Source organism: Anguilla rostrata, chromosome 17, assembly GCF_018555375.3.
Source record: "Anguilla rostrata isolate EN2019 chromosome 17, ASM1855537v3, whole genome shotgun sequence".
NCBI classification, from domain to species: domain Eukaryota; kingdom Metazoa; phylum Chordata; class Actinopteri; order Anguilliformes; family Anguillidae; genus Anguilla; species Anguilla rostrata.
In genome coordinates this window covers 20,020,889-20,034,546 of record NC_057949.1, presented here as the reverse complement: position 1 = coordinate 20,034,546, position 13,658 = coordinate 20,020,889, and the positions used below count along the sequence as shown (strand labels likewise).

At 43.0% G+C, this 13,658-nt stretch overlaps 1 protein-coding gene across 5 annotated transcripts in view; it reads left to right on the top strand.

Annotated features, from left to right (window-relative positions):
- The window catches only part of LOC135243809 (beta-galactoside-binding lectin-like), a 20,294-nt gene extending 6,636 nt beyond the window's left edge, over positions 1 to 13,658 (top strand). Inside the window, exons 2-6 of one of the 5 annotated variants that reach the window (XM_064315872.1) lie at positions 3,796 to 3,882; positions 5,990 to 6,193; positions 11,448 to 11,527; positions 11,912 to 12,080; positions 12,999 to 13,658. In XM_064315872.1, coding sequence (XP_064171942.1) covers positions 6,116 to 6,193; positions 11,448 to 11,527; positions 11,912 to 12,080; positions 12,999 to 13,145 — 474 coding nt within the window. In that variant the 5' untranslated portion in view covers positions 3,796 to 3,882; positions 5,990 to 6,115 and the 3' untranslated portion in view covers positions 13,146 to 13,658. Of the gene's footprint in view, positions 1 to 3,795; positions 3,883 to 5,989; positions 6,194 to 6,273; positions 6,297 to 6,970; positions 7,051 to 11,447; positions 11,528 to 11,911; positions 12,081 to 12,998 lie in introns of those variants that run through there. The other 4 variants (XM_064315870.1, XM_064315874.1, XM_064315873.1 and 1 more) reach the window with 4 other exon arrangements.

The window sequence follows — 13,658 nt, the reverse complement described above, 5'->3', positions numbered from 1 at the left end:
GAGGGAGGATTTCAGCCCGGCAAATGAACCTCATCTGTCTGCACAAACTCTATGATGTGTACTCCTGCAATGCAATGCCTGCACAGCTCAGCTGGTGGGCTGCAGAGTGACTGCGCAGCTCAGCCGGCAGGCTGCAGAGCAGCTGCACAGCTCAGAAGGCCACTTCAGAAGGATACAGGGACATGACTGATTTCAAAAAAGTAACATCCTACAGATAGAAGTTCACATACTGCTCATTAATATCATTATTGCATCCCTGATGGAAGAGGCTTCTCCAAAGCTCCCGCCCTCTTCGCGCTCATCCAGCGTATTGGGGTTCTTGCATGCATGTATGCTCTCCTTCCACTCCGGGAGGAAGTGGTCCTGTCGGAGCTCACAGATGTTATGCAGAACGCAGCAGGCCGCCACGATGTTGGAGGTTACTCCGACCGCCACGTCGTTCCTCTTGGCCAGGCACCTCCACCGACCTTTCAGGGGGCCGAACGCCACCTTTGCGCGTGTCCGGGCCGAGCTGAGGCACATGTTTAACTTCCGCTGTTACATATTTTACATATTTACAGATGTTTCTCATGACCAGCTGGCTTTACAATGGCTGGTGTTGATTGGTCAGCTGATTTCAACTTCACACATTTGAAGGCCCTATACCAGGCTAAGCCATTCTAAGGCAAGACCTGTCCAAGAATACACCCTTGCAGGGCACCTACACCACAGACAATTTAGACTCTTCAATTAGCCTAACCCTAATCCTACTCCGCATGACTTTGGACTGTGGGAGGAAACCCGAGAACCCAGAGGAATCCCATGTGGGTAGAACATGCAAACCCCACACAGAAAGGCCCTGGCCTGGACCTTCTTGCTGTGAGGTGACAGTGTGGCCCACTGCACCACTGTGTCGCCACAGAAACTTCTTAAAACATAAACTAAAACTGAAATATCAAAACAAACAAAAAAACTTGGAAAGTGAACTGTTTAACAATTTGTGGGCACGGTGGCATAGTGGTTAGCACTGTCGCCTCACGGCAAGAAGGTCGTGGGTTCGAATCTCGGCTTGGGGCCTTTCTGTGCCGAGTTTGCATGTTCTCCCCGTGTTCCCGTGGGTTTACCCTGGCTACTCCGGTTTCCTCCCACGCTCAAAGACATGCATGTTAGGTGCGCTCCTGCAGATGCCCTTGACCAAGGCACTTGCCTCAGAACTGGAGTTGGTCCCCGGGCGCAGCACAAGAGAGGCAGCTGCCCACTGCTCCTAGGTAACTAAGGATGGGTCAAATGCAGAAGACAAATTACCCCACGGGGTTCAATAAATAATATCTTCTATTTTTTTTTTCTTACTTATGCAATAACATACCTCAGGGGGGAAGAGGGAACCATTATGACTGTGTTTGGCTGGAATAAAGAAGCTGGAGTTGGCAAAAACCTCAGCATCATGCGTTTGTCCTGGAACACTCACAAAGATATCTGTGAAGCTGACAGAAGGTGGATTCATCAAAATGGAATCGCATAATTAATGGAATGCATGCATTTAGAAATAAGATTTGTTTTTAATATGAGTAATCTTACCAGAATCTGCGGTCGACAACTGCCTGCAAGACGACCGAATGCCATCCTTTCCTATTTAAGTAGTCTTATGGATTATTGTTGGGGGCAATAATAGGGATAAGTATCCCTTTCAAAATCAAGCTGACAGCAGTCGGTTCTGATTGTGAGTGGGGCTGTTTACATTGATAAAGAATGACAGAACAGAATAGTTTGATGTGTGAATAATTTTGAAGTTTTGTACGTGGACGTTTTAAAAATTTGTATTTAGAGGTGTGCTAGAAAGTGTGATGCTGAGACAGATCCACATCAGTGAAATGATATCTGCATGTTGCAGTGCAGACCTAGCCCAAAAAAAAAAACTGAAACAGTCAATCACATGACAGAATTCTGGCACGCTACACGCTGTCATATGTGACATATTTCCTTTCTGCAAAATAAAAAGGAGAAAAAAAGAAGTGTTTTGACACTTGATTTATATTGTGCGGTGAGAGGTGTCACCGTTGAGCTGTTTATAATGTGGTAATGAGCTTTACTGTCAATTCTCCAAAATCTTTTGCCATTCTCCATCTAAGTTTTTAAAGAGAAGAATGAAGTAGTGATGATCCAGGCAAACAGTGAAGCGTGAGGTCACACCACAAGCCCAGCTCCTAACTTTGGGTTATTCCAAGCCAGAATCACATGTTTTTTGATTTGGCTCTACCTTTTGGAAACAAAATGGCAACTGGAATTTGGGCTTTTCCCCAAAGCTGTAAACTTTTCAATAATAAACATTCTGATTCAAAACGGCTAGTAGAACCCATTCCTAAGCAGAGCTAGCCATATTTGTGTTTCCTGTGTGAGTAGTCTCTGGTTAGATGCCAGCTGGCAGTTTGATCAAATTTTGTTTTTGGTTTTTGACGGAAAAGTCCTTGTTGAAGGCATTAATTGACATTTGAATTTGTTCATGTGACATCATGGTTTTGGCTTTCCCTGACAGATGGATAATGCCACATTCGCTTGGGTTTGGTAAGAAGCCAAGAAACGCTGCTTTTTCAATGCCAGCCACCAGCTCATTGCATCAAATTACTGTGACTCAATAAGCATCTACAAGTACATATCCAGGAGCGGAAAGAGTTTTTCTTTGGCGACACACACACAAACACAGTCATGGCAAATTGCAAGTGTCTGGATCACTGTATTTATAGCAGTGCCAACCAAAATCATTAATGTGGCACTTGAGTTTGAGGCTGCTTTCAGTTTTTTCAACCAGTTATGAGACTGGAGCTTCATGAAACCGTAAGTGGGAGGAGCCATTGTATTCTCACTGAAATGACCAATCATTGTGTTTTGCTATGGGGACTGGGAACGATTTGATTTCATCAAAAAAAAAATTGTGAATGGCACCTGGAGGTGTAGCACCACCCATTTTGTGGTGCATAACTGTGCACTCACATCAGTACTATCAACACATCAGGAATCCTAAAAGAGAAAATACAATTGTGGATACAAATACATTTACAAAATGACAGAAAATGACCAGGGGGTTATTTTGCAAAATGTATGCCTCAGTAAAAACTCTTAAAAAAAATAAAATAATAATTAAATCACACTGCAAGTCAAATATCAAAATTTGACTGCAATATGTTCAAAAAGGCAATATTTAAATCATATACGTGTCCTATGTGCTGCATGTGATGAATGTAGCACATCAAAACCTCAGCAGCTTCGAGTCTGGGTCCTGCTCAGTGAATCAGCTGGGTTTTAGTTTGTTATTTCAGTTTTGTTCCACTGCCCTGTCTCATAATTTGCATTGTAAAATGTCTCTACAAGCCCAAAAGTGCATCTTATCCTTGATTTGACCAGTTATAGATTAGGTGTTCATTGGTAAATATTTTTTTGGTGTATGTCACTCCTGCTCTTTGGTCTTTCACTGAACTTTTGTCCTGTTTAGTGTTTGGGAGTTGCAGACCACAAAGATCTCTGTTGGTAATTATATCCAAAGATTCAACATTTGGAAAGTTTATCTGCTTAGTTGGCAAGAGTAGCTGGATAGCGTAATTAATCATTTAAGGAACTTGCATGCTGGCAAGACCGTGTCAGTGTCTTGGGATTTCTGAAAACTTTTGCCAAAACCTTCTGATGAATTATTATGTTAATTCTTAGGATATGATTATCTGCAGAAGGCGTTGTGGTCTGCTACTCCCAAAGGCTCCTGTAGACTATTATCACCAGTGTCAACACATTGAATCATCATAAATTGTCCCGGATGGTCGCCAACAGGTCCCGACAAGTACTAACAGCTACGCAACATGTCTCATGATGCCACCAATGTGACCACTACCAGGACATAGCATAGACCACCAATGGGTATGTTTTGGAAAAATGTACTTTATTAACATTGATGAAACATGAAACTGTTTTCATAAAAATAACAAACTTTTTGATCAAGATTGGCCAACCTTCCCAGCTACACCTGTAAAGCTGGCTTGGCCTCTGTTAGATGACTCAGACCCCCCCCCCCCCCATCCCCTTCAGGTAACTGCCCCGCTGTACTTTTGCACACAGAGAAATGGGGAGTACTACATGCATTGCACATATATCATAGCAAAGAAAGTAACAGGTGTTTACTGCTCAATGTACTGAGTGAAGCACACACTGGACAGACCCCCACTGCAGGGAACCCTCTGCTTGAGTCCCTCAAAATGCAGTCATTAAACTCAGGGGTGTAAAGCGTCAGGCTTCACCATGATAAGATATGATTTTGATTCTTGATGGAATGTTCGATATTTTGGCAATATGTCAAATTTTGCTACGATACGTTTAGTAAGAAACAATCAATATATGTGATTCAGCTAAGACAGTCCTGTTACAACATACACATACAACCAAAATGAGGATGAGCGTGCAAAAACTTATTGACAGAAGGAAAAACAACAATAGCGTGAGTGATGAGGTCAATTCAGAAACATAAACAATGATGTTGTCTCTGTTAATGGAGAGCTAACCACCTTAAGATAATATAGACATTTAAATAAATATTTTGCTATGATTCATAACAATATAGATTGATGTTTGTATGTTGTATTGATTGGATCCAATATTTTCCCTGTGAACCAATACATCGATCTGGATCGATGTCATGTTACACCCCTAATGAAAATGGGTAGAGACAGTGGCATACAAACGCACATACAAGGCAACTGGCTTCTGAGTTTGTCTGCCTGCAAAGGAGACTGTAGTGGAAATTTCACTTTAACATGAAGGAAGAGAGACTGTTTTCTTGTATTCAAAAATGATTTAATGATTAATTAATCAGGGGAAAAGTCTAACACACTCACTTGGAGAAGTCAGAGTTATTCCAAATCATTGCTCTTGTGAAGGTTTCTTATTGGTTACCAATAGGTGTAAAAAAAAGATGAGTCATTATATGTACACAACAACAGTTTTGTTTGTATGAAGACCCTTGTAACCCATATTGGCTTTTTTTTTTTAGCTTACAGGTATTGTTTTCAAGGTGTTTTCGTATTTGTGGTTAGTGGTTATCACTCTAAACTTTGCATAACTGAGTTTCCCCTTTTTCCATAAGGGCTTACACAAACTAGAGCAGAGGTTACTTGACTCAGCTTACTTTGGCAGCACACAATCAATATATGATATATGTGATTATAATGTAAGATCGTGAATTTTCTTCTACAAGATCATCCCATCCCATTGCATTTTTAATGGACAACTGGCACCTGCTTGCCTTCTGCTTTCTCATCCTCTTTTCTAAATATTGGGTCTCACATGATGTAATCCAGACATCTGGAGGTAGGGGGCGCTGTAGTGATATGCCAGCCACCGAACACTGTCTAATCTGACTGTTGGGCTGCGTTCGGATCTGAGTTTTAAGCTTTCTTCCTGATGTTCCCTTCCCTTGCTCATAGGGAAGAATCCCCAAGATGCCAGGATGAAATATGGCAGCCACACCAAGTGACATTTGTTTAATGAAAAGGGAGGAAGCAATTGTATTCCCTTGCTCTCTTGTTTTCCCTCCCTACTGCTGAGGTTATAAAGTGTAGGCTTCCAGCAAGAATGGAAATCCCAGAATGCAGTGCCCTACACATGAAGAACATAATGACATTTGTTGCTTGCCAGGCCGCCATTGTAAATAAGAATTTGTTCTTAATGACTTGCCTGGTGAAATGGTAAATGGACTGCATTTATATAGCGCTTTTATCCAAAGCGCTTTACAATTGATGCCTCTCATTCGCCAGAGCAGTTAGGGGTTAGGTGTCTTGCTCAAGGACACTTCGACACGCCCAGGGCGGGGTTTGAACCGGCAACCCTCCGACTGCCAGACAATCAGTCTTATTTCGACATAGCTCAGGAGGTAAAGGTGAAATAAAATAAAAAGAAGAGAGGATGAGTTGGTGTGCAGAGCTCGTCCTTTAGAACGCGTGTCGCTAAGTCTGCTCTGTTCTTCACTCCGCAGTCCGGCAGAGCTGTGCAGTCTTCACGCCGGAAGACCACATGGCAGCTTGCGCAGGCAGACCACAGAAATCGACCACAAAGGCGAGATGAGGATGTGCTGTCAACTGAAACATGCCTTCCCTTGGCAATGCCTTGGCCAACTGTGTGCCTCCCCAGAGAAACCCATCTACATTTGGCCCCTGCACGAAGATTCATTTTCAAAAAAGTATGGTGCACACCTGTACCAAGTCATGGTACTGACATAGCTGCCTTTCCTTGTTATTAATAGTTTTATAGTGCGCATAAACATATCCGGCCACGAACAAATGGTAAGAATACTTAATTTACTTATCTACGTTGTCGTAATGCAATTTGTTGGAACTTTCTAACATGAACATTAAATTAGATGATGGCTTCACATATTTCCAGCACATAATTTGATTTATTACATTTGTAAATAGTATTAAAATGTATGATGGACAGAATAAGGATATTTAAATTCGCCTTGGACAATAATAAGCTGAAGTAAAATTAAATGCGTTTGTGCGGCCCATGAATTGTGCCACAGACGAAGGCCTTCTAATTCCTAAGACTGTAGTAAAAGATGCGAGTAGCATATATGAAAACAATTATAGTTATGGTATTTTTAAACACCGAACAGTTTAGTCAGTTCCGAAGAATTTTAGAGGATGTTGAATTTACGCGTAAACCAATTGAACAAAATATTGTGTGGTCACCGTGGCAACTTCGTACCTATTTTTAACTTCGTCTCCATACTATAGGCTATGCAGGGAGTTTTTCCAATTCATTGTGATATTGTGGCATTCATGCATTTAATTACTTAATCGATAAAAGCATTAATCTGATTACTAAGTAGAAAGGGCTTGCTGTGATATTTTAGTGAAATAACGGAGATAACATTTCATTTTATACTGATTGGTCAGAACTGAATAACGGGGATCTTACTGGCTAGTCGCGTCACAAATTGTGCCCGTCCCCCTATAATCTTTACTTTATAAGAAGAACCACGAAGTGGATCATTCTGCTTGCTGCGTTCGCACGCTTCTAGACGCCAAAATGACGGTAAGTGGACTGTACTGTGTATTAACCGCATTTGATTGTGTAGTGCTTACTTTTCTCTGATTACAGTTGTTGCTGCCAGAACCGGTCGTTGGAAAGAAGGGTAAAATCTAACAACGAAACATGAATTGAAGTATACCTTGTCCATGCGCCATCGCTTAGAAGTGACTGAATCATATTGCATTTTAGATTTGATACCGCGTAGATATTGGAATCGTGACTTATTCGATTTTTAATTTTTAAAAATCTTTTTATCGATTTTCTGTCTGCATCCACTACTGGGTGTGCTCATTTGCGCGCTTTGCTATGAGATGAGCTGTGTCACGCCCTGTGACTCGCCTAAAACGAAACCAATTCATTTTAATACATTTGAAGGATAACCTGTCCTCGTTTATCCAATCGTATTAAGCACACCATATCTGGAGACTGCATTGTAATTAGTCCATGAATCAATATATCAGAAAGGAAGGTTTTTGGACACTACATGGACAAAAACCTTTCCAAGTGTGACCATGCATTCACTTTTTAATGAAGATTGTGCTTTTTAATCAATTCAGTTTTTTTCATTTTAATATATGAAGATCCAACTTTTATAGATACCATAAAACCTACATTTTTTATGAAGTATTGAGACAACAAAACATTGTGGAAATTTCAGATTTAATGCACTTTGTAGAACTATTCTATTTTTGCTCCTTCACAACCTTAGTTATTGTTCAAACCATGATTAGAGAATCCTTTTTAGGTAGAGGTCTCTCTTTAATGCCCTGAAAATTCTGTTCTGAATAAGAGCTTTGTATTGCTGTTTTGTGTATTAGTCATGGCTACAAACACAGCTATTTGAAAGCTGATGTGGAGCACAGCAAATTGTATTATGGGCAAAGTGAGTTAGTCTGTGTGGACAGGATGTAAAAACATTGGCTGTCTGACCCATCCCAGGTCCCTCTTGAAAAATGAGATTACTCAGATGGGATTAAGCCGACGATAACAGTAGTGATTCGGGTATTCAGACTTGAGAATCTGGATTTTTTAGGCTGGAGTCAAACTTGGAAAAAAGTTATCTTCTCCCCCCATTTCTTTCCTTTTCTTTGTTCCCTCCTGAGATCGAAAAAGCGGGCACCAATCCGGAATCACAGCCCACCAATGCTGGTTACACGCTGACTTGTGTGAAGCTGAACATGTGGCAGATTAGGGCGTGGTCCAGGCATGTCACTTTTGGTACAGCAGTACTGCAGAAACAATCAATTGTTAAGTAAAAACCTTTAAACTCGGCATAATTGCAGAGACATACAACATAACAACCTCTGCTAGGTTTCTTGTTTTGTGCACATTTGGCTTGGTTTTGTACATTGTGTGCTTCTGTCAGTTTTGGGCTGACCAGCCCCCTTTGTCGTACAGTAGCTTGCCTGTATGTTTCGAATCAACTTTAAATGAGTTAAACTAGGTTTGCACTCAAGCAGCAAGAAAGAGCTGTCTTACTCAAAGTTTAAACGCAGAATTTCAGTGAAGCTGTGACGTGCTCACTCCTAGGAAAACCTTTTATGATTGCATAAATATCTGAGCTCATTGTGAGCTTATCTGATTTAGCACACGCTTCTGTGACTCAAAAAGCCAGGGTTTCTTTACGTTTTTATTTCTGTGGTGTTTCTTCAGCTGGAGGAATGAAGGGATGTGTTATCAGGAATCGCTGTACATCGCTGCAGTGTCACTGGCTGAACAGGGCGGGGCACGGCCTCCACACCTCTCCCTCACGGCATTCCAGGGTTTAATTAACACCTCCTCACTCACTGATCTGGAGGCAACGGTCACTTGTGGGCGATGACAGAGTCGACTTTACCCGCCAATTCAGAGGGTGTCCAAATCTGGTTGGACCCTTCTGTTTTCAATCTAACTGTTGCACTTTGTTCCAGAGTATGAGCAACATATTTGAGCTAGTATTTTTTTCCCGCCCACATCTTTCTTTCATTTTAGGGTCTGCCTTACTGAAAATTTAACCTAAATTTTGGATTGGAGAAAAAATAAAGAATACATTGGCCTTAATTTTGCTCTCAAACAAAACGTTAATGATATTTCACACACCGTAAATTGGGACAGTGCCATCTAAACTGGACCAAGCTGGCTGTGGTCCAGTTTAGATTTGGAAGCTATGTTTCAGCCCTAGAAATCACCAAAAACACGGTGCCAATACAGCCAATGTGGGAAAAGGGTCCAAGTGTGTCGAAGTGTGAACCTTGGACCCAGAGCTGAAGTTATATCTGGGTTTCAAAAAAAGTTTGTGGGGGTGGGGGTGGGTGTGTGTGTGGGGGGGGGGGTGGGGTGTAGTGGTAAGCGCGCCATTGGCCATTGTCCAACATTCCTACGCATGAGTTCTCAAACTCTACCATGTACAGTCTTCTGCAGCCACGGCAGAAGGAAGCTACTCCTTGCACCGTTCGAACACAGAAGTGAATCGCTCGCCGGTCCATTATCTTTTTTTCACCAAAGCTGCGGACCCCAGCTGTTCCTCATCAGCCCCGGACAGAGCTGCAGTATTTATCACTTCGCCGGGACATACAGTCGGCGGCGGCGGCGGGCCAAAGCCACGCCCCGTGTCGGTGCAGCGAGTTTACAGTAGGGCTGGGAGACTCACATGGAAAGAATGCACCAGCGTTACCCTATCTCCCCCCTCCTCTGCCAGATTTCTTCTGAGTCTCATGTCTGCCAAATCTATTTTAGAGTGGAGAGGCCCTGAAAGGCTCGAGATCTTGTGTCTTTACCCTTTCGCCTTAAAGTCTTTGGGTATGCCCTACCAGCCCAGTATGTGGCAGATGCAGTGTCTGCCTCTCCAATTGCAGTTTACCTGTCTTCAGATGCACACCTGAGCATAGAATCGGTATTTACCTCCTAACTGGTAAATGCCTAGGTTCTAATAAATTGCATGTATTACGTGGATACTTCATGCTATATGTCCAATACACACACACACACACATACTGCACTGAGACCATGCGCGCGCACACACACACACACACACACACAAACTACGGTTATTTGTCTCACAGAGAAACTGTTTGATGTACTCATTGTAGATGTGTTTATTGTGGTTTCATAATGGTAATGACTTGATGGGAGTAGGAGCCGGTTCTGTGGCGGCTCTGCCACATGTGCAGTGTGGAAATTGGGTCTTTCTGAGCTTGGTGCTGGTCTCCCTCCTCCAGCCCAGGCTGGGCTGTGCTCCAGGTGCTTTGCTCTCTGGAAAATCTGATTTTTAACTCTTAGTTCAGCTTTTCCGACCCATAATTTTGAGAGGAAATCTTTTTTAGTCCTATAATAATCAGGAAAAAGGCCACGCCGCCCACCACATTTTGAAAAAGTGTAGTCCATAAGTTTCCAAATACAGGGAGGAAAAAAAAGATTGGAAACAGATGTTTCTGTTCAAAGATCAGAGCTTGCTTGGTATCGTTGACGACGGACCCAGAGTTTATAACTGCCACCCACACCCCAAGATGCTGCTGAACCTACCCCCCTACCCTTGCCCACCCAGGCCTCCCCAAAAAGATGAATTGACCAGATTTGTACCGGCCTTTCATGTGCAGCATATTAGACAGGTTGGATACGAGCAGAGGAAAAGGCATGGGGAGACAGTGTGGCACGGCCCGCAGAGTGACAGACGCTTGGGCCGTATACAAATCCTGCATGCAGGATGGGTTTCGATCCTCGCCACAGCATCTCCCTGTTTGAATAAAGAAAAACTTTTTTTCTTTAATACAAAATGAGGGTGGGCGTGTTCACCACTGACTTACCAGGGGAACAGCTCAGTGGATGGATTTGGTCAGGGCTATGGCCTAAGCTTTAGAGTTTAACTGTGGAACCTCTTATGCACACAGTGGAGAATTTTCTGTAATGTGGAAAGATGTCCCAGTCATAATTCTTAATCATTACCGGTGTTGGTTGAAAAAAAACCAAAAAACAAACTTTTTTGTGTCCCAGTCTGTAAACATAGGACATTTTATTTCACTGATTAAACCTACAGTACAATTTATAAATATTTAAATTAATATTTAATTCAAATTGTCACCCTGATATGAAGATTACCATGGTAACTATGGCTATGGCGATGATGTTGCAAAAAGTTGATGATGATGGAGGAGTTAAAAATAGCAAAAGTAGAGCTTCTCCCTGTTTCAGCTTATGTGGGATTTATTTAGATACAAAGACACGTCTAAAAAAAAAAAGGCCCAGAACACTGCTGACAGAACAGCGACCTGAACGTAATGAAGTGAGAGAGGTCCATGGCGCACAGGGCTCTGTGATGAAGAGGAGAGATGTACTGGCTGCAGCAGCCGGGACCTCGTGCAGGCGGAGGAGGTTGTTATAGAAACGGCTGGAGATGATAACCCTGCTGTCTTTCCTTTTTACAGGCTGTTGTGATAAAGAACATGTCCTTCAAGGCAGGGCAAACCATGACCATCACAGGCATGGTCAACCCTAACGCTACCAAGTAAGGTTCTACCTTGCGTCATTCAGTAACCTTATATCTCCATTTTAAAAAATGTATTTGGTTTTTTAACACAAATTGAAAGCTCCATCAGACTCTTTGTTCTATCAGAATTTTACAACTGAACAACTAATAAAAGATTAAGTTCAAACCTCCAAATGATAAAACCATTACTAAGTGGAAAATAGAAGTTTTCTGTTCCCGAGAATTCATATTTGACATGCTGTCCATTTACTGAAGCATATCAGAGCTACAAACTTTGCTTGCTGAAGTAATGGCAGTGTTGCCAAGGGGGGTGGGGGGTGGGGGGGGGGGGGGTGGGTTTGCGGTCACGAGCTCAGCTTCCTCAAACGCTCCTTTGTGTCACTCACTCTCTCTCTCTCGCAGTTTCGCAATCAACATAGGGCACGAGCAGGACATCGCCCTGCATGTGAACCCTCGCTTCGATGCCCACGGCGACCAGCGCACTATCGTTTGCAACTCGTACCAGGGAGGGAAGTGGTGCGAGGAAGTGAGGGACAGCAGTTTCCCCTTCCAACTGGGGAAGGAGTTCAAGGTGAGCCACTTCCTGCCATCGGTGGCTGCTTGGCAGGCATACTTCTCCAGAGCATAGAGGCATTTACACACACACACACACACACAGCTTCAGGATAGGCATGTTTTTTCCATAAAGGTTTAAGTAGCAAAGATTGTATTTTTTTATGTTATCAAGCTGTCAAACTATTCAGGGTGAGTACTTTACCTAAGGGGACTGTTGCTGTGCCCTGCCTGTGGTTGCAACCTCCAAGTTGCAACCACAGTATCTTAAATACCTTGTCAAGTTCAATCTCTACACTATTCTGCCATCCTTTTGTGGGCAATTGATGCCTAGACCCAGGCACATCCACCAGCTCACAGAGTGCTTTAATTATTCAGTCATTAGAGCTTTATGGGGATTTCCAGCGAACTCTGTATCCCCACCCTGTACCACTCAATTTCTCAAAGGTCTCATTACCTTTATCTAGCTCACTAGCAGCTTCCAATGGTGGGTACCCAAACTTGTCCAATGTGAGAACTTTTGTTGCATCTCCGACACTGGTTACACAGGCTTCTAACAAATAAATCTATTCCCTTTTTTAAGACTCAAACTTCAACTCTGACTACAGAAATTTTGTGCGGTAACTTACCAGGACAATGAAGTCAGTGTCTCGTTTTGTGTTCTTCGAGCGACGGGGTGACATTATTAAATATTTAGCTCTCTATGAAATGAATCCAGCTTTTAATTTCTAAACAATAAACATTCTGTGATCGTAGAGAAGAACTAGACCAAGACTTCCACTGTTCGGATAACAGAACCCGAATAGTCTCATTGGCGATCGGAAGTGTAGGCTTTTTCAACGTCCTCCTCATTATAGTGTTGTATCCTTGGAGGCCAGATGGCATGCAAGGGTGTCCACTTATGTCATTTCCTGCCTCTGCTTTGTCCCCCCCACAGGTAATAATCACCTTTAACGCGCAGGAGTTCCAGGTGTCTCTGCCCGATGGCTCAGTGGTCCGCTTCCCCAACCGCTTGGGCGACGTCAAGTACAGGCACATGAAGTTCGAAGGGGACACCAGGATCCAAGCCATTGAGATCAAATAGACCGCTCCAGGAGGGCGGAGCCGGTCCCAGTCTGGCTACCGATTGGGCAGTTCTGCTTTCTCGTCCGGCTGCTTATAGGCTGCCCGTCCTCCCTCTGACCGCCCACTGTCTGCCATATTAACCTGTGTGCTTTTATCGGGGGAAAAAATGCCAGCCTTCTGAGTACAAGTTTAGGTCTGTGTTTTGTCTAATCGTTCGTCCCTAGCAGTGAATTACACTGGTGAGAGAATCCTTTCCTTATTCGCTTTGAGTTAAGCTGGGTAAAGAAGGCATATTTTTAGGAGGGACACAAATAATTACAGCAAAAGTACACAGAACAGCTGTCAATTATAATGGGAGCATGAGGAAACAAAATAGTTATGGGGGGGGGGGGTCCGGGGGCAGACAGCATTGTGCACGTTTATGGTGGGTTCTCATGATGGCCGTCTCCTAGCGAGGTGGCTTTTCTGAGCTTGTGGGAGTCATTCCATGTTTATTACTATGCTTTCTAAATAAAGACACATTTGCAAACCA